General features: G+C 37.9%; 1 protein-coding gene across 1 annotated transcript in view; it reads right to left on the bottom strand.

The window, feature by feature from the left end:
- Positions 1–20,851, bottom strand: part of MAN2A1 (mannosidase alpha class 2A member 1) — a 202,369-nt gene that overhangs the window by 70,077 nt on the left and 111,441 nt on the right. Inside the window, exons 10-12 of the mRNA XM_074952939.1 lie at positions 19,480–19,665; positions 15,438–15,552; positions 11,937–12,004 (exon numbers count right to left, since the gene is read on the bottom strand). Of these exons, the coding sequence (XP_074809040.1) occupies positions 11,937–12,004; positions 15,438–15,552; positions 19,480–19,665 (369 nt within the window). The remainder of the gene's footprint in view (positions 1–11,936; positions 12,005–15,437; positions 15,553–19,479; positions 19,666–20,851) is intronic.

Here is a 20,851-nt window from a genome sequence, read left to right as displayed (position 1 = left end):
TATTTGCAAACTCATAGATGACTGGTGAGGTCCCAGAAGACTGGAGAAGGGCTAATGCAGTGCCCATCTTTAAAAAAGAGAAAAAAGGAGGAGGCGGGGAACTACAGACCAGTCAGCCTGACTTTGATACCAGGAAGCTATGAGAGCAATGTATAAAACTTTCAATTTGGAATACCTGGAGGATGAAGGGGTAAACACCAGCGACCAGCATGGATTTACCAAGAACAAATCATGCCAAACCAGCTTGATTTCCTTCTTTGACAGGGTAACTAGTTTGGTGCATAGGGGGAATGCAATGGACGTAATATACCTGGACTTCAACAAGGTTTTTGACATAGTCCTACATGACATTCTAATAAGTAAGCTGGAGAAATGCGGGCTCGACAAAACTAACATTAAGTGGATACATAATGGGTTAAACAACCACAAATAAAGAGTAACAATTAATGGAATGATGTCAGATTGGAGGGAGGTCTCAAATAGGATTCCACAGGGATCTGTTCTAGGTCCAGTGTTGTTCAATATCTTTATTAATGATCTGGATGTAGGAATAGAGAGCATACTCAACACATTTGCAGACAACACAAAGCTAGGAAGGATAAGTGCCAGCACTTTGGAGGATTGAGCTAAGATTCAGAGAAACGTTCATAAATTGGAGAACTGGACTATAGACAACAAAATGAAATTCAACAAAGACAATTGTAAGGTGCTACACTTAGGGGGGAAAAAACAAACACACCAAAACAGAATAGGGGATAACTGGCTTGGTAGCAGCACTGCTGAGAAGGATCTGGGAGTTGTGGTGGATCACAACCTCAACATGAGTTAGCAATGCAATGCTGTTGTAAATAAGTAAATAACCAAATGCCATTTTAGGTTGCATTAACCAGAGACATAGCATGCAAGTCACAGGAAATGATAGTACTGCTCTGCTTGATGCTGGTTAGGCCTCACTGGAGTACTGTGTCCAATTGTGGTCACCAATGAAAGGATGTGGAGAAACTGGAAAGGATCCAGTGGCGAGTGACAAAGATGATCAAAGGGATGGAATGCAAGCCATACAAACAAAAACTAAAGGAATTGGATACAGTTAGTTTGGAAGAGAGGAGATTGATGGGGTCTTCAAATACTTGAAAGACTGCCTTAAAAAAGATGGGAAAAGTTGTTCTCTCTTGCCACAAACAGCAGGACAAGAAGCAATAAGTGCAAACTACAGCATAGCAGATTTCGATTAAATCTCAGGAAAAACTTCATAACTGTAAGAATAGTAGGACAATGGAACAGACTGCCTAGGGAGCTTGTGGAAGTTCCTTCTCTGGAGGTTTTCTAAAGGAGGCTGGATAGTCATCTGTCTTGGAAGGCTTAAGACACAACAAATCCTGCATCTTGACCAGGGGTTACACTAGATGACCCCTGTGGTCCCTTCTAACCCTGTGATTCTATGCAATTCTTTGCAATTTATTAACTCTGTATAGTTTATATACAACACTAGTATTCTTTTTAATGCTCATATTTTACATGCTAGAATATCACAATAATTAAGGAAGTCAAATGTTATTTTTATTATGCTAGTCCAAGAAATTATTCCTATACAGTTTATTTTATTTGTATGTAGTTATAACTATCGTTTTATCACTTATCTCAGGTTCCATGTACAAATGTTACAACATCTATATGGTGATCAAAATACACTCTTATTCAGAACTCCATATCCTTATAAACCACTTAGGAGACTCATGTAAACTCATCCTATACCTGGAAGATGGGCAACACAAACAGGACTTGAAATTAGACTTGCCAGGTTCTAAGATTATTATGCCTCTGGGTGATGTTTTAATCTTTGTAGTTCAGCAAGACACCTAATTTTCCTATAGCACTTCCCACCGCAGCTTTCTCAACCTTGGCTTAAGTCCTCAGCCCAGGCTTTCCTTCCTGTCATTTCACACTACAAGTCTCCTTTACAACCAAGTTACACTTCTTGTGCATATATTCCTTACCACATATTATATGGATAATGTATCCTTAGCATGCATTACAATTCTGTATTCTGACAACAGTAGCAAAAAAATCTTGTCAAGCGCTTTCTTGAAAAGGTAACAGCAACTTCACACAGACATTTTTTCCAGAGATAATCAGTGAGGTTGATTGGCTGACCTACTGTCCAAATGAGATCAGAGTGGAGATGAGAACTGATTGGCTGAGTATCATTGTGAAAGATGACTGATGTAATATTTGAGGGCTGGGGAGAACAAAGAATCAATTTCCTCAAATGAAAGTATGTCCACCATTTATTACTCAGGTTTGGAAAATGAACTTCTGTTGTGTCTTTATTTGCTGCTAGATACTGAGATAGGAGCCATAACCAAGGGTATTTTTTTCAATTTGGTCTTGGCAAGACAACTGACCTTGCATTTCAAGAAACAGACCTCACTGTAGTTATGCATGGCTTCGTCACCCTTGAGTCTTTTCTAATACAATGTCTTCTACATAAGGCTAAACCTTAAGACAACTTGAAAAATTCAGTTAGCACAGAACGTTGGCCTACTTATTAAGAAATATGTCTCAAAAATATTACATCTATGCTCCATGACTTGCAGTTATCCATTTCATTTCTGGATAAATTTTAAAAAGTTTGGTTTGACCCTAGAAAACCTTGTTATTTGAGAGCTAGATATGTTAGAGACTACCTCTCTTCCTGTGATATTCTGACAACTTCAATGAGATAGAGTGCCTGAGCTGACATCCCTTTGATTTCAATTAGATGAACAGAGATTCCAACCTACCTGAAGACCAGTGATGGTTGACCTCCTGCCATCCTAGTAGCAGACTCCTACATGAGAGTCCCCTGTTACCACTACCACAGGCAGAGGTTGCACTGTGGGAAAGGGTTTCCCCCTGTGGGCTGTGGCTCAGGCTGCGATAGCCCAATCCTGTTTTTCTCCATTGTTAAGAAGCCCTGTGATAAAGGCCAGATGATGCAGATCCTCATTTGCTAGGCCTTGTGAATCCTGGAACTACTTCAGAACAGTATATGATTGGTCCTACATGTACTTTGATATATGCACATAAAATTTTTACTTTAGTATATACTACATTATATGAATGCCTGGCAGTTATGAGAACTGAACTGACCTCTGTTTTTCCCAGAGTTATCACTACTCACGCTAAGCTACATCTCACAATACCCTACAGTAGCACAAATGAGCATTTGGCTTAAGCCGATAGGAAACTAGTCACAATCAAAATACCTTTGTTCTATATCTTAGTACAAGCCAAGGAGGTACCTTCAAAGGCCAATACCTGGAATGCTAGTATCCAAAATAAAGATAAGGAACAGAAGAGAACAAAAAGGAAAAGAATTAAGACAAACTAATGGCTTGGGATGTGGTCACAATGTGACCGTATCCTTAAAAAAGACTGTGAACCCCCCCCCCTCTAATTCTGAGCGGAAGTAATGGCTATGAGAAAGGCTGTTTTCATAGACAAATGTAGAAGGGAGCAGGTAACCACAGGTTCAAAAGGGGGGCTTCATAAGGCATCTAAGTACCAAGTGGAGGTCGCAAGTGAGTGTAGGGCATCTGATTTGTGGAAAGTTTCTCAAGGGATTGGGGAATCCTCATCATTGTAGCATGAGCGAAGATGGAAAAACCCTCTACTATATGATGGAAGGTTGTAATAGCTGTCATGTGTACTCTAATTCTTCTTAGAGACAATCTTGTCATTTTTAGCTCTAGAATGTATCTGATAACAGAGAGGATGTAGGTGAAAGATGTCTGAGGCCACACCAGTGACTGAATCTCCCCCACTTTTACAGGTAGGTATTAGGAGTGGATTTTCTTCTGTGCAAAAGCACTCTCTTTACACGTCCTCAGAACAAGTTGTTTTTAACTCTGCAAACCATCCATCTGCCGTGCCTTGAGTTGAAGAATCTTGAGGTTGAAGGATCTGAACTCCAACAAAAGTGAAGGCATCCCCCATGGAGTAATGATCCAGACTGCCTCTAGAGCAGAACTGGGAGCACTACTTGTTCGTGGCTGTGGAAAACAAGCTTATCTGCACGACACCCCAATAACGAAACAGGTGGTGGAGTGTAATGGGATCTAACTCTCTGCTTCAGTGCAGAGGGAGGATGATCTCGCTCTCCCTGGATGGTTCTTATAAATATGCATGACATGTTTTCTGTCATGATCTTCTAGTATTTGCCCCTGATTAGTGGAAGAAAATGGAGATAAGCATTTCAGACTGCTCTGAGTTCCATTAAGTTGATGTGCAGAGTGGACTCATGAGGTGACCACTTGCCATGAGCAGTGTGCAGGTCTAGATGAGCTCCCCATCCCAGTAGGGATGCATCTGTTATTACTGACATTGGAGATGGTTGTGCAAAGGCAACCCCTGTGCAAACATTGTGAGGGTCCTTCTACCAGTCGAAGGAATTCCATGATCGAAGGCATTGAGAGTAATTTGTTCAAACTATGTTTGCTTGGCAAATAAACAGTTCTGAACCACCCCTGAAGGCAGTACATGTGAAGTCGGGTGTGTTTTATTGAGCAAGCAATCACTGAAGTATGGGAATATCAGAATTCCTTGTTTGTAAAGATGAGCAGAACCCTGTACTGAAAATGCTCTTGACCCAGAGTGAAGTACAAGAATTTTCTGCTGGAGGGGTGGATTGCTATATGAAAGTAAGTATCTTGCAGGTCAAGGACCAAGAACTAATCCCATCAGTCCAATGATGGAATTGTTGCTGCAAGAGTTATCTCCAAAACCCACTTGTCCATAGAGATATGTCCCATTCCTGACAGAAATGAGAAAGGAGGTTGCCAAAGCAAGGGAGACATGTAGATTGTTGCAGCAGATAAGTGAGGATGGTAACTCAGCACCTTGACCTCCCCATAAAAATTGATGTTTCAAAGTTGTAGGTTGTGAGCTTGATGCCCGAGAGGTAGATGGTCTCCTCTTCTGGAACCGTTGTCTCTTACGCTGGGAATTCATAATGTCTCTGGGAGAAAGGAAGCTGAGTGGGAAGAGATCTCTGCACCATCTGGGACTCACTAAAATTTCTTTTTTGTGCAGGGGTGTAAATTCCCAGCGAAAAGAAGATGGTCCTAGAGTCTTAAGTTATGCAGGGACTCGTCAGTTTTTTCAGCAAATAGCTTCCATCTGTCAAAAGGAAGGTAATCAACTTTGGACTTCCCTCAGAAACCCTGAGAGCTAAAGCCCTCCTTATGACTGGGATCGCCTCACAGCATTAAAGGCAGTGTTTAAAATTTGGAGGACTGAGCATGCCCTCCCAGCATTTAAGTTCTCCTAAGTTGAGAAAATAAAGAGGAAAGGACAACGGTCCTTACACTAAAACTATAACAATATATATGTATATATGAATAAAAAAATTAAATATTTTAATTTTGTTTTAAGTTATAGAATTACTACAACTAACTAATACAAAGCCAACACTAAAGTACTAACACTAAACTAGCTAATTAGATAAGAGAAAAAAATACAGTTGAGGTAAGCTCAACTCAGACACTGCTGAGGCTCCATCTCAGGGCAAGGCAGTTGAGAGGAGAGATAGGGTGGTTTGCCCACAGCTTTTTATAGCCACGGTACAGAGCAAAAGACTCCATGGGGTGCATGTGTGGGCTGAACAGGCACTGCTACCTAAAATCTCCAACCAAAGGCACATAAGGTGCATGCGCACCTAGAGTGGAGTACCCATAGGGACACTCATCTTGAAGAACAAGATGCTCCTAACCAAGTTTACATCGCATGTGGTCCCAACTCCTTTCTTTCCTGCCTGCACAATAGATCTCTGGCCATTGTTCACTGTCAGCAGACTTTTAGATAATTTAATACTATTTACAAAAATTACATTTTAGTTTTTCATTTAGATCATTATTTATTGTTAGTATTATTGTTGAGAAAATAGTATTTGGTCTCTCCTCGGATATCTGCCTTTTGGCTGATCTGGAGAGGAAGCCAAGATGTTAGCTACAGATAAATATTGTTAGGTGTTTGTTTTAAATGGATGTTCTGCTAAAGAGTGCACACCCTCTGCTGCTTACTAAAAACCAGTTCCTTGGAGAACTGTTCCTCCTCTCTTTCAAAGGAAGTAAAATAAAATCTTTGCACACAAGCCATGTCACTAATCATACAATGTCAGGTGTTTATATAAATTACTTGAATAAATTATAGTAAGTTGAGGCCTTGAATTTGAAATTATGACAACCTATGTGAAGTTTAAATAGGTTTATTTAAAAAAATAAAAATGTACCTAATTTAAAATTTAAAAATCTTATATTTTTTCTTAATTCTTGATTTTTATCCACCCTGCCTGGCACCACCAGTGTCTGAAAAACTAGGATTTCCTCAAAGCTTTGATCACAGAACTAACAACCATCCTTTATACCAAGGGCTTTTGTATCAAGGCAGCTTTCAGCACTAATAAATCTCACCAAAGAAGCTAGTGAGCCAATGAAGAATTCAGTCTTAGCCCCAAGTACTGTGTTTACAAAAAATCAGTGTATACAGTTGCTGTAAGGGCTTACTGCAGATTGATTCTAAACAAAGATATCTCACCTCCACCTGAGAATGATGTGTTCTTTCCTTTTGGTAGAATGGTTTAAGGACAAGAACAATGAAAGCCCATGGATTGGTAGTTCAACTCTTATTATAGATCTATGAAGAAGGGTTCTGGTTTATCACGATAATGTTTCTCTCACATGACAAGTGTGCCTCCTCTCCCATCCCACTCATATACATGCTATTATTCCCCTTCTTTGAAGGTCTATTTGGATATGGATTTCTTTTTTGATTGTGAAATTTTGAATGCCTTTGGGGTTTCCCGTTGGACTTCTCCTTCGGTACTATGACACAACAAATGAATGATATCGGTCATATGTCTTTTGAGACCTGTCTTGTTTGTTTACTCATTTATTTAGATAAAAAGCACGTATTCCAAGATCTAGGCACCTGCACATCATTTCAAAATCCATACAGAAATTCTAATTTATCAGTATCTATTCAACTCCACAACCACAATAAAAAGCTCTTACCTGCTCAGCATATTCATACCATCAAACTATTCTATAAAAGAAATCCTGAGAAAATAGAAAGGCTTTACAGTGTGACCTCAAGTTCAGACCATGACTTTGAAAAAGGGAGTGAAGTCCAGAGCTGAATTATATACTAGACTACACTTTCATACAACTTTCCTTAAACAGGAAATCCTTTTTGTATAGAAGAAAAAAAAACTCTCTTCTGGAAATTAGGCCTGACTATTTTAGAGTGCCAATACAAAGAAAAGTATCTTCAAAGGCCCTCAGCTCCCGTATCTGCTTTCTTAAAAAAAGAGTTCACACCACAAAAAAAGCAAGCAGAAGTACATACATTTGAAGTATTCCTTCAGGGAATGGAGAGTAGTTTTCTCTGTGCAGCAGCAGCCCCCTTCCTAGGAGATTGTACTCTTTATATGTTCCTTCAGAAAACTGGATGCCACAATCCCGCCTCATTCCCTTGAACTCCTGTGGGTTCTAGCTTTCCACCCCCCATGTAAACGGCTTCCTAAGAATGGGGGAGAACATAACTACAAGGGCATCCTCTTGGATTCCACAGAATCTGTGCAATCAGTCACAAGCCTTTCAGTGCCAACAGCCTGCTACCAGCCCAATGCTACTGAAATCTGGGTGTGTCATTCCAACCGTTGTGGCATCACAAAATAAGAGAGATGACCTTTTACAAATTACTGATATATAGAAATAGCTATGGAAGGAAAGTACAAAAAGGTAAGTTCATTGAAAAATGAAAGAGAACTAACTAATAATTCAAATGACAGATTTTGAATTCTTTTTAAAGAATTCTAGCTGAATTATAAGCTTAGGTATTATCTGTAACTATGATAATGATTAGAGAAAAATTCTATTTTTCAATATGCCAGTTTTGTGTATAGTCAGCTTTCCTGGCTCTCCTAGTTAGTTTTTCCTCGTTGCTTGTGTGCATCTTTTACAGGCAACAAGAATGAGAAAACACATTTTTAAAAATTAGTTTTAGTACCTGAAATTACATTTAGCTCATTTTAGAAACTGACTAGACTTCTAGTTGACACTTTTATATCTGTATTAAATAAGAAAAATAAAAAGTTGGTAAGGAATGAAGAATCAGTATCAATCATCATTCATTACAAGCAGATACAAGAATGCTTTGAAATTTTGAACATATAAATTTATTAGCTCGTCTGGATGAATCCTAAGGTTTAAAAAAAATATACTGAATGCTAACTATTTTTAAAATAATCATGCGCCACACAGAGGCACTGGAAGACCACAGAAAACCAAATAGTGCCAGTTTTCCATTAGGGAAAAGAACAATGAATTCTATCTTTGCTAAAATATTGGAACACATATGAAAAGAAAAAAATGTACTAAACATCTACAGAATAACAGACCGTGAATAAACAGCACATATTTATAATTAATACATTATTGATCAATTATAAAGCATCTGGTAACAGTCAAGAGATGTAACACAACTGAATTTTACTAAACCTCTGATACCAAGTCTTGTGATAGAGGACGTCATATTATAAATGACTTTGAAACTGATATGGAAACAAAAAAGGGCCACCAGAGATGTAGCTTGTCAAACAACAGGATGGCAACACACCTCTTTAAACTCTTCTCCTTCACTTCTACACCTCTAGTTTCTTGCCTCTTCATTACCTCATGAGTAATTTAGATTGCATGCTCTTCGGAGCAGGGGGCATGTCTTGTGTCTCTATGGCATCTAGCACATTTTTGAATGGTCAATGAAAAACTAACATTAACCCCTTTGACCAGGGGGTTGGACTAGATGACCTCCTGAGGTTCCTTCCAACCCTGATATTCTATGATATTCTATGAACATAGAGCTATAGTACAGCTAGCTGATATTACTTCTATTCTGGACAACTACCAGTAAGATATCTTTCTAACTGGTTAGAAGGAGTTCAAAGAAGAGCAACAAAACACTGGGCTAGTGGAACTGATTTAAGAATTAATACTAAAAGGAAGTAAACAGGTATATCTTGGCTAATACACAACTGTGGCTGGAGACATGAGTAGTTCAAATATTTGAAATGTGCAAATATCAAGGAGGGAGAAATTATTTAGAATGGTATACACAGGAATAACTAGGAGTAACGTGAGGAAATTAAGTGAAGTAAAATGTAAGATGTATATAAGGAAAAATTTCCTCTGAGAACTTACCTAGTTCATGGCAAGCTGGGGTTCAAATCTACCTACATTAGCCTACTGCACACTGTGTGTCTGTGTGGACCCTGCCACTGCTCACTAGAATTTACAGAGTGCACTTTAATCTACTCCACTGTGAAATGGGAGTGGATTAAAATGTACCAGGGAAGTTTTACCAAGCAGCAGAAGGGTCCACACAGAAACTTAGTGCACAGCAGGCTCGTGAAGGGTAGATTTAGCTTGTGGCAGGCTAGAGTGTAAGTGTTCGTATAGACAAGCCCTTAGTGAAATCTAATAGGCTTTTCAATAGTCTCCTAAAGGAAGTGGTGGAAACTCCATCAGTTGGCACATTAGAAAATAACCTGGACAAAAAAAATGTACTCTTCAAGCCATCCTACATTGGCATGGAAACAAGCTGTATGATCACCTGATTTTTTCTCCCATCTCTAACTTCTATGATCCTCTCACTGTGGAACTAGTTTGTGGGACATGTTGAAAGAAAAAAGACTGATCAAATCAATATATAGCTAGCTTTTTATACTTTGTGCATCACCATAGTAAATAAGCACCTTACAAAATCTAACAGAAAACACATTAAAGGATTTCTTCTTACTCTCCAGCCTCAATCAGCCTGGGTTTTATCAGGTGTGCTTATTCTTTGGGGATTTTTTTATTTCTGGGGCAGGAAGGGGTGGTGGTTTTTGTTTGTTTCACTGTTTTGATAAAGATAGACCAGGTAATGGGCTTTTATATTTTGATATAAAGATAGTGAGAGCAAAGCCATTCAAAGGATCTTGCAGTGAGTGAACTGAAATGATAAATTACGTAAAAATATTCATAGTCCTTTTTACAGGTAGCTAGAAGACCAGTGGTTTTCAACCTTTTTTCAAGTTTGAATGGAAATTCAACCTATGGTCCGCAGACTCCTACCATAGAAGTCTTAGACTGAAAACTGACTGAACAGAATTCAACTATAAATGTTGCATGCCTCAACACAGATTTGACACAGCATGAGAAAGGGCACTAAACTGTGGGCTTCTACGGTAACGACAACACTTCCGGGTTTTGACCTGTAGGCGGGAATACTCACATACGTTTGATTGATCAGAAAAACAGAATGCCTTTTCTGCGACCTGAAACTTTATTTTCATAGTCACCTTTTTTGCAGACCTCTTAGACATAGTCTGTGGAGCCCCAGGGTCTGCTGACCACAGGTTGAAAACCACTGTACAAGACTATGGAATCTCTACAGGTCATCCCAGGAAGTATTACTGCCTTCTAAAGAAGACAGAATGGGATGTAACAACTGTCTACTCTGGGGTCCACCTTAATATTTTGTTGAATCAGTTGGAAGGATAAATCAGGTATCCAGAGTAGTACAGATACGATTTAGTCTTGGAAGAAAACTGGAGGAAAACAGCATCAATAAAGCCGCACTGTTTCAGCAAAGGACACCAACACAAGGAAAGGGTTGGCTTTAACAATACTGTCATATTTCTGCACTGAATAAAACTTGCATAACAAATCAGCATAAACTGTCAAGTGCTCCTCAATGAGACAGGCTACATATGTTAGCTCAAAACTAAGAATGTATCAAGCTATGGAGGACCAGGGTCTTCTGCAGCTCCATAGGAACTGGACTGCAGTCAATCTTTCAAAGATTTTGATTAACCAAAGCGTTGATTAACAAGGTTTAGCTGTAGCTGTCATTTAATTAACTCATAAGTTCTGCTGGGAAAGCCAAGATATCTTATAAACTGTAATGCCGCAAGGTTCCCCTACCTGTTCTAAAATGAAAAATTAAATGTGAACACTATTTAAACTCTGCTGCAAAAACAAAAGGTTTGGTTTTGCCTTTACTGCTTGTTTATTTATGTCTTAAATCTTGTGTTAAAAAAACCTTAACAAAACCTTAGAATTACTCAGCTCAGGCACACAACTGCTCTTATCCATATGTTTCTATTACTTGCATTCTCCTTCCATATTTCCTTTATTTGGCTGTTACCCCCATTTGCTGTTTCAGATTAAACTAGAGTGTAACACATTTGGAGCATGGATGGGACTCACAACATGTGTCTGTACAGCATCCATCACAATGGGGCTCCAATCCTGATCAAGTATAATAATAAATAAATAAATAATAATAAATGTAGATTTTTAAAAAAAATGTTAATATGTTAGAAAGATGCAGTAAAAAAAGAAAACATTCCAGCTTTGCAGTTGAAATTTTAAGGGTATGAAATAAAGCATTTAGCTATTGTGTTTCTCCCACAATGCTAACTTAGCCACTTTGCACATACATATTATTTTCTATTCTTATTTTCCTTTTTAGATGGAAACTCAGGTACTGTTATGCTATAAATGCATGTTATATTGTATAATTACTAGGCTAGCTGTAGCTGAAATAGTAGTATGAGAGAAATATTTAAATCTTGGAATTTTTCTACTTGAATGCTTTATTTTGCAATCTTAGCATTCCATTCATGCTAATTTTTAGCATGAATAAAGTGGGAAACTTCCATTGTGCAATTAAAAATGGGTAATATTTTAATTTTGGAAAATTCAACATGAACTAAAATTTTAACAAAACTAATTATTTTAGAACAAAATAAATTGTACAAAAGTTAAAAACACTAAAGAAATTAAGTGATTAGGAGAAGAGACATTGCTATATGGAAACTTTCAAATACTGCGTATTAATGCATTATTTACCTTGGCTGCATACTCAGCTTTATAACTGTCTTGCGTGGCAGAGAATCTTGTGAGGACTGAACATCATCCTACAGGGGAAAAAAAACTTTGAATTTATATAGATATATATAGATCAAACTAAAAATCATACATTTCAGTTTTAGAAGAACCAACACATAAAAACGCACTATCTACATCACACCAATAGCGACTTCCAAAGAAACCTAATTTACCACAATATGCAGGAAGACACTAGTCACCACTTCACCAGATAATCATCTCCAAACCTGTACTTAACAAGAAGATTATGAACATACCTGTCTAAATAGATTTTAATAGAAAGGAAAAATGTATACTTATTCATCCAATTTGAAATCATTGTTCCCATTAAGTCATTTATTGTTATACCCAACCTTCACACTCACTGAGACCTATACACGTTTCTACAACTGTGTACTAGACATTCTAATCACTAATAGATTAGTGTGATCTAGCTGGTGTGGTTTACAAACAATTTCAGTACATTGAAATTAACTTTCTATTGCTGGAGGTTTACCCTCTCAAGCACTATAGTCCTACAGTTTAGTTGCAGAAGCCATAGGTTTACTCTTTGTTAGAATTCAACAAACTATTCTCTCCCTGCTCCACCACCCAAGTTTACACACACACAAAAGAAGAGGAGGGAGGATTGTGTGGGTGTCCAGATAAATTAAGGTTGGGGTTTTTTTAAACGAGGTGTTGGTTCATCAGCAGGCCAGTATATGTCAGTAACAGTGTAAGTTTATGCAGTAAGCACTTTCAAAAACAGGTTTATTTTCTAAACTCCAGAGTCTCTCTATAAAATGCTAAGACTGTTTGCCTGTCCTTGCACAAGGAGTCTTTATATAGCTACCCTCTACCATGGGTACAACTCCCCCTTATGATCAAGTCACCCTCTAACGGTCACAGCCTAAAGAAGGTAAGTTTTTGTACTACTACATAAGCAGTAACTTTTGTGTTACCGCTAGTAAGTCATTAAGGGTTGTGGCCTACAGCTCTCCATTTTGTCTAAAAATGTGAATGAATATAATAAAATAAACAAAACACACCTCTTCTAGCACTGACTTGATAAGTTCACACCTATAGGTTATTTATACTGGGAGTAGCAGCCATTATACTTAAAAAATAGTAAAATAGCTTTCATTAGAACTCTCTAATTTCAATTACTCAGAATATTATCAAAAGTTCACCTCTATGGCTGAAATTGTCCATGTCTGGTTTCTACCCAAAGTTATTTTCTTAAAGGTCTGAGTAAGAAATGCCTGGAAGAGATGCTCAGCTAAGATCTGTGACAACCTCTCTTTTTGCATCCCTCCACTGGCTCCCCCTTCTCTATCTCACCAAATTTAAATGTCCTCATTTTTAAAGCTCTCCGTGGCATATCCCCACCCTACCTATCATTTCTCATTTACTATCAAAATGTTGACTCCCACCTCCATAACTCACACTTGTTACATTTTCAAACAAGCACCCTTGTGCTTTTTGCCATGTTGCCCCTCATGCTTCAGAGAAGCTCCCATAAAACATCCACACAGCTACCTTATTATCCTCCTTCAAATCACTCCTTAAAACTCTGAATTTCTGTGATGTCTAGAAAAGAAATTTGACAATGGTTATGCCACTGGTGTGGAGAGACTATTGCCTACCACACTGACCAATACAGTTTCATTGTTTCCTTGTACTCCTTGTGTCTCTGTATCCATCAGTTGTCCCTTGTCTGATAAGATTGTAAGGGGGGAAACCATCTTTCTGCGCTATGTTTGTACAGTGCCTAGCACAATGGGGCTCTGGTCCATGACTAGGACTCTTACGTGTTATGGTAATAACCATATTCCTATACTACATGACTACAGAAAAGTAATACTGAAAACTCAGCATGAGCACAGCACAACTGCCCTGAAATATAATTCAGGGGAGGAAGCAATTGCCTGAAGTAAATGTAACAATTAACTGTTTAAATCCCCGAATGCACTTCCAGATTACATTTTTTTTCCAGCCAGCAAAAAAGCTTAATACATAAGTAACGATTTTGGGAAATCTGTGTGCACAATTTGTGAATCCTGGGTTAGATAATAAACTCTGTATGTATCTTTACCAAGCTGCAAACTTCATTTCAAATGTGCAGTACTTTTTGCCTTCTCTATGGTCTGTTTGCCCCCATCTTGGACTGAAATTCCACAGATGGGTGGCAAAGGTCTAGTAAAAGAGTTGTTACGTGCACAACCATTGAAATATAATCGCTCTTGAGAAAAGACTGGCTCCCAACCAGGAGAGCTGGTTTATCGGGGAGAGGTTACCTAGCTCCAACGCAAGCCCAGATGATTACACTGAAATTGTAAAGCCCTGCAGCCCAAGCCCACCGAGCCCAAGTCAGTTGACAAGGGCCAGCTATGTTTGATTGCACTGTGGACATGCTCTCAGGGATCTAGAAGCAGGATTCCTCTCTCAGCAGAGTAATGAGTGCCCATGAGGGTGCTCTTGATTGGATCCGTGACGACATAGATACTGACCAAATTAATATGTGCCTTAAAAAGTTCAAGTAATTAAAGATATGTGAAAATAAAACTGTGTAAGTATATATGAATGAAAAAATATTTCAAGATGTTACTTATGCACATTGCTGATTGTAGAAACATTTTCATGTATTATATTAAATTATTGAAGTGTCATATGACCATGTAACTAGAGACTGCATTGTAACACTTATGTGCAAAGGCACAGACTTAAGATGTGTGTAACCTTAACTATGTTATTTTTGGTCTTTAAAGTGTTCAACAGGGCAATTTTAAAATATTTCTAACAATAACAAAGGATTTTGGTATGGAATAATATAGTTTGTTAAAAGAGATGGACTAAAAAAATTATAGTATTTGCTTTATTTAAATTAAATATATTCCTTTAGTGTGTTTCTCTTCTGAAAAGTGACTCTTCAAAAATGCCTGCAGGAATTTTGAGCTCATTTTTCCTCAGTGGATTCCCATATCAAATTATCTCAATTTACAAATAAAAGTATGTCTGTTCTATATTCCAATTCTGCAGATTCAACCTGGGCTCAGATTCAGGATGGGCTCTTTCTTTCCCCTTCATCATCAGTAATTATGACCTACAAGTCAAGTTAGGCCTACAGTTACACTTGTGCAACCTCACTATCATCAATTTTCACAAGAAACAGGTATAGAATAATTGGATAATAGATAAATGCTGTTGATGATGCACATGGAACAGAGTCCAGTACACTCACTTTCAGCTATGTAGGTTCTGCAGGGCCAACTGCAATAAGTAGTCAAATCTATTTTTGCTGTCAACACCACCTGTAATTCTAACTACATACAGAGATCAGATCTGTTGAGTAAGAAGGGACAATCTTTACATAGTTAATTTTCAGAGTAGAAGTTGAACTTCTCCACACCATTCATAATTAGTCTTAAAAGATTATTCATATAACTTTTAAAAAATACAAAAACGATAAGTAGGACAACTCACCATCTTAAGGAACGGAGTTGATGGGTTATAGATGTAGGTATCTTTGTCTTTTAGGATAAGAATATGAGCAGAGTCAATGATCACCCTCTTCAAATTCATTAATGAGTGGAAAAGCCTGTTGATAGAATTTTCAATTGTTACTAGTTTTGAGATTATATGTTTATAAAAAGCCATTATAAGACCCTTGGAAAAAAGGATATAGAAATATTATTAACTATTAAAAGTATTGCTTTAGCTGAGTCTAATTTTTTTATTCTGACCTAAATTTCCAACAATGACTAGTTATTTTGGGTGCCCAACTTGAGATACCTTGAAAGACCCTAATTTTGAGAAAATACTGAGCACTTGTCTCCTGAAAATTAGACCCTTACTTTACCCTGTCTGAATTTGGGCACCCAAAAATCATCACCATCCTTGCCACACTATCAGAAGCATACGGAAGAAGGCAAATGGCCCCAATCATCCCTACCCTGGGCTCTTGTGTCTAGCTCTTTCATATTTAGCTGCAATAATGCTGCTTCAGCCATTATTGTACTACAGAGCATGCCTTTAGGTCAACTTCTCCATCTCCATTAAATAAATTTCAGTTTACTTAGCATGTTACTGGTCATTCTTAAAAGATGTCCAAAATATGTCCAACTTTCTTAGGTACTACTTGCCTTTTATGTAGGTGTGTCCATTCTAAGCCATCTTTCATTACATAATAAGTTAATTTTACTTTGGATAGTCTATGCAGACAACTGCACTGAAAGCTGTTTCAAATTTGCATGGGATAGAATTACTTTTCCAGGACTCTGCTCCATAGAAGATGATACTTAAGATCTTTATAAGCAGTCAATGTGATGTTTTTGCTAATCACACTGGACTTCCATACTGCATAAAGTTTTTTAAATACAGCACTTGTGTTACCTATTCTGGGCTTCATATCGAACACGTAATCAGCAGTATTGTGAATGATGCTACCCAGATAAGCTTTTTGTTGGTTTTCCCAGCTTCACCTTCCCTATGGGTGCTCCACTGTAGGTGACTCCACAGCAGTACCGCTGATGGAGGAATGGGGCTTCAGATTCAAATCTATAACTGATGTTAATACTGTGGAGCCAAATATGGCATGGGATGATGAGCATGGATAATTGCATAATATTTTAAAAACATATGGGCAGATGCCCAAGTTTCTCCCCTGCATATTTCTGATGAAGGCTACAGAAGTGGAAACATCTCATGAAAGGAGTTTGGACTCCAGACAGGGATTGAAGATTGTGGGCATTATAGCAGTTAATACAGTTCAATATCCATTTGGAGAGTCTCTGATTTGATATTGCGGATCCCTTGGATCTCTCTGCAATTGAGAGGAATAGTTTAGGACAGTGGTTTTCAACCTGTGGATTGCCGACCACTGGGAATCCGCAGACTATGTCTAAGATTTTCAAAGGGGTCTAACACCTCCATTCTAAATTTTTTAGGAGTCCTCAAATGAAAAAAGATTGAAAACCACTGTTTTAGGAGATTCCTAAAGTCTTTTGTTCTATCCAAATAAAATGTCAAAGCTCTCCTGACACTGATTCTCTGTTGTCACGGGGAGGCTTTGGGAAGAAAATATAAGCCTCAATTTGCTCTATTTATATTTTTTTGATAAAAGTAACGGCTTGTCTTTATCCGACAACTATTCAGTCATCATTTTCTAAGGCTGCCCATGCACTTTGACTCTTGAATATTTTGATGTGACTATTAATTGTTTAGCCTGGGTATTCACTTTTCAGTACCTCATGATCTTGCATTACGTTAGATGTCATAACTCCTACTGTAAGGCAGAGAGAATGCAGAATAGCACAGATACAAATATGATGCTGGAGCTGATTTTTTGTAGAATTCATTTGATCCTCTTCTCCTTTGCACTGAAGAACTTCAGAATTTATCATGCCATGATAGGATGGCTTGGGAAAAGTCTGTAGAAGCTGCAAAAAGTCTTTAATGCTGCAGACAAATCATCATCACGTATCATGCTGGAGGACTGCTTCTTCATGCTAACCATTTGAAGCAGGAAGCATGCACCCAAAGATGTCAACACTGCATTTATTATGGAGATTCAAGATACTTCCATTTTGGGGAACCATACAAAATATTAGCTCTTTGGACAGTGTAAAGTTAATGAATTTGCCTATTTTGGTATCATAATTTCTTTTGGCACTTATTTGCTCTCTATCATCTTCCACAGTGAAGGGGAAGGCATACTTCCTACCTGCAATACAACACAAAATATTTGTATGGTCTTACTGTTCCCTCACTCTTGTCTGTCTAGTTCTAGCATAATCTTCTTCTGGTTATCTCACTGAACTGTTGAGGTCCCCTTTGGTTTATGCTCTGGAGAAAACAGTCTTTCTTGGGTTTATTCTTTGTATCAGAGCCTTCCCCATTCTTCAATCAATTACATGCTGGAAGCAAAAAGAAAAGGAGTACTTGTGGCACCTTAGAGACAAAAATTTATTTGAGCATAAGCTTTCGTGAACTACAGATCTTTCTAGCCTTGTTAGATTTTCTTTTTTAATTTGAGATTTCTACTGTTTATCTTTTCCTCATCTCACGGAATAAAGAGCTATTTTCATTTTGATTTCTTATTTTTCATTACTAGGGCAATGCCCATTTATTTTAGTCTGTCTCAGAGTAACCCCATAACTGACGGATCAAGATTATCCAAGCCTGTTGATCAGACTTTTTTGCTTTGCCTTTTTCTAGTAGATCTACATATGTGAGAAGAACATTAAGCCAAGATTTTCAAGCATAAGTACCTCAAGTTAAATTTCTAAATCTGCATTAAGGCATCTAAAGAACTGGCCTGATTTACAAGAGTTCTGAACACCCAGCAGCTCCCATTGACTTTAATGCAATTACAAGAAATGCCAGAACCTAGTTATAGCCTAAAGGAACAAGTGATGTTCTAATCAGAATGCCCATAATCCCTTTGACAATCAGTGAAGAATTAATTTATAGGCATCCATAGCAAATCAAGTGATACTGATAACACCAAGAATTTGAATTTAAGTGATCTGTTAGAATGGTGCCTCATTTTCCTTATATTATAAACAGAGATAAAAGGAAGTATATAATTTATATAATATTGAACTCTTTCACATTCCATGCTTTGGAGAATTAATGCTAAATTGGGACGGTTCCAGCTTTCCCTACCTTCCAAATGGCACAGATACACATGGAGAGTAAATAGGAAAGTTTGGAGGATTTTTTTTTAAATATACTCTCTGAATGTAATAGTCAGAAACAGAAGAGAGTGTTTTAAGGGCATTATTTCAAGCATTGGCTTATTTAATATAGTATTCTCTCTCTACCAATAAGCCATCCATTCAGCAAGTTCACCAGTACCTACTTTTCATATTTTCTGTACATAAACGTGTTCTGAATGAATCATTCATTCATATAGCTATAGGAGTGTGTGTGGTGGGGGGTGTTTTAAAAGCAATATCTCTACTTTGCAACTACTTAGGAGATTATAATAAATTATTCTATCAAAATAGAGAGAAAGCAATTCACTTCCAAACTTGACAAAGAATCAATCTACACATGAGCTAATAAGTATAGTAATAAGAAAATGATGTCCCAGGTTGAAGATAGGAAGTTATATAGTGGGAAAGACTAAGATAATCACATAATACCTAGTCAACATCAAGTTTCTTGATCAGTGCTTAACAGTGGCAGAGACTTAATGCAGCAGTACCTAGTTTTGCTTTGAATGATAGCCCTGTGGTTAAGGCACAAGCTGCAAGCTTTATCTTCAACCTTCCTTTAAAACCCCTGTGCACAGTGTAGCCTCTATGTGCCTCAATTTCTTACTCTACAAAATTGGGGAACTACTTCCCTACTTTATATGGATACGCTGAGATAGAAGAGAATATATAAAATACAAAGTAGTAGTAATATTTTATCAGTGGTATATATTTTGGTAGCTATATTAAAAATACAGTATATTCATAACAAAAACACAGGAGAAAATAAATGTAAATATTTAAATGTACTCATTAAATTATATTACCTAGTTCCATAATCCACAACTACCCAATCTTTAGATGTTCCTGTGATGGCATCATGGTGCTGAAAGAGTCCTAGGTTCCTCCTAGCCTCCGTCAGCAATTTATAATTTTCCACTGAAGGAAATGCATTCATCTTTTCATATTTTTTGGACTCTACTAGTGCAAAAGAATAAAGGATCTCAGCAGCACTGGAAAAATCAAAGAAAAAAATGAATGTAGCTACTTGTTTACACACAAACATGCACACACAAAGCCAAACACACACTTTAAGAGATGAACCACAGCGCTTTCACAGCTTCCCCTAAAAGTGGTCCTCTAGGTTCTTTAAACTAAAAGTTAAATTTTGTCAATTACAATATAATTCACTATTTACAAATAAAGCAATAAAAAAGTTCATTTGCACAAATTTGTAATGATCAGTGATCAAACCTTAGATGGACGCATTCAGGATACCTTCTGTCTCAGAAGAAAAATTAAACTTTCAAGAACACATAACTTGTTTAACCAACAGAATTACTCCTCTCAAAAGGTCATACTGTATATATTGCATGCAGTATTCATGAACTCTTATTTAATTTTTAAGACCTCTGTTTGGGTCTTAGTTTGGTCATTGAGAACCCAAACTAATTTTTTCCTAAATACCACAACAGTCAAAGTAAAAGATTATGACAACATATCCAAAACTGTCTGAGCCCTGGTCTACACTACAGGGTTAGGTCAAATTTAGCCACGTTAGGTCGATTTTATAATGAATGTGTCTACACAAACAACCCTGTTGCGCTGACCTAAAGGGCTCTTAAAATCGACTTCTGTACTCCTCCCCGGCGAGGGGAGTAGCGCTAAAATCGACCTTTCTGGGTCAAATTTGGGGTAGTGCGGATACAAAATCGACTTTATTGACCTCTGGGAGCTATCCCAGAGTGCTCCAATGTGACCGCTCTGGACAGCACTTTCAACTCCGATGCACTAGCCAGGTACACAGGAAAAGACCTGGGAACTTTTGAATTTCATTTCCAGCATGGCGAGCAGTCCCCTAAGAATCGCAAACGAGCTCCAGCATGGAGCGAATGGGAGACACTGGATCTGATTGCTGTATGGGGGGAAGAATCTGTGCAGGCAGAACTCCTATCAAAAAGGAAGAAATGCTAATATATGTGCCAAAATCACACAGGGCATGATAGTCAGAGGCTACAACTGGGACACACAGCAGTGCCGCGTGAAAGTCAAGGAGCTCAGGCAAGCCTACCAAAAGACAAAGGAGGCAAATGGTCGCTCCGGGTCAGAGCCCCATACATGCTGTTTCTATGATCAGCTGCATGGCATTCTAGAGGGGGACCCTACCACTACCCCACCACTGTCTGTGGACACCTGCAA

This window comes from Natator depressus, chromosome 5 (assembly GCF_965152275.1).
Source record: "Natator depressus isolate rNatDep1 chromosome 5, rNatDep2.hap1, whole genome shotgun sequence".
Taxonomy (NCBI): Eukaryota; Metazoa; Chordata; order Testudines; family Cheloniidae; genus Natator; species Natator depressus.
This window is presented reverse-complemented; position numbering and strand designations above follow the sequence as displayed.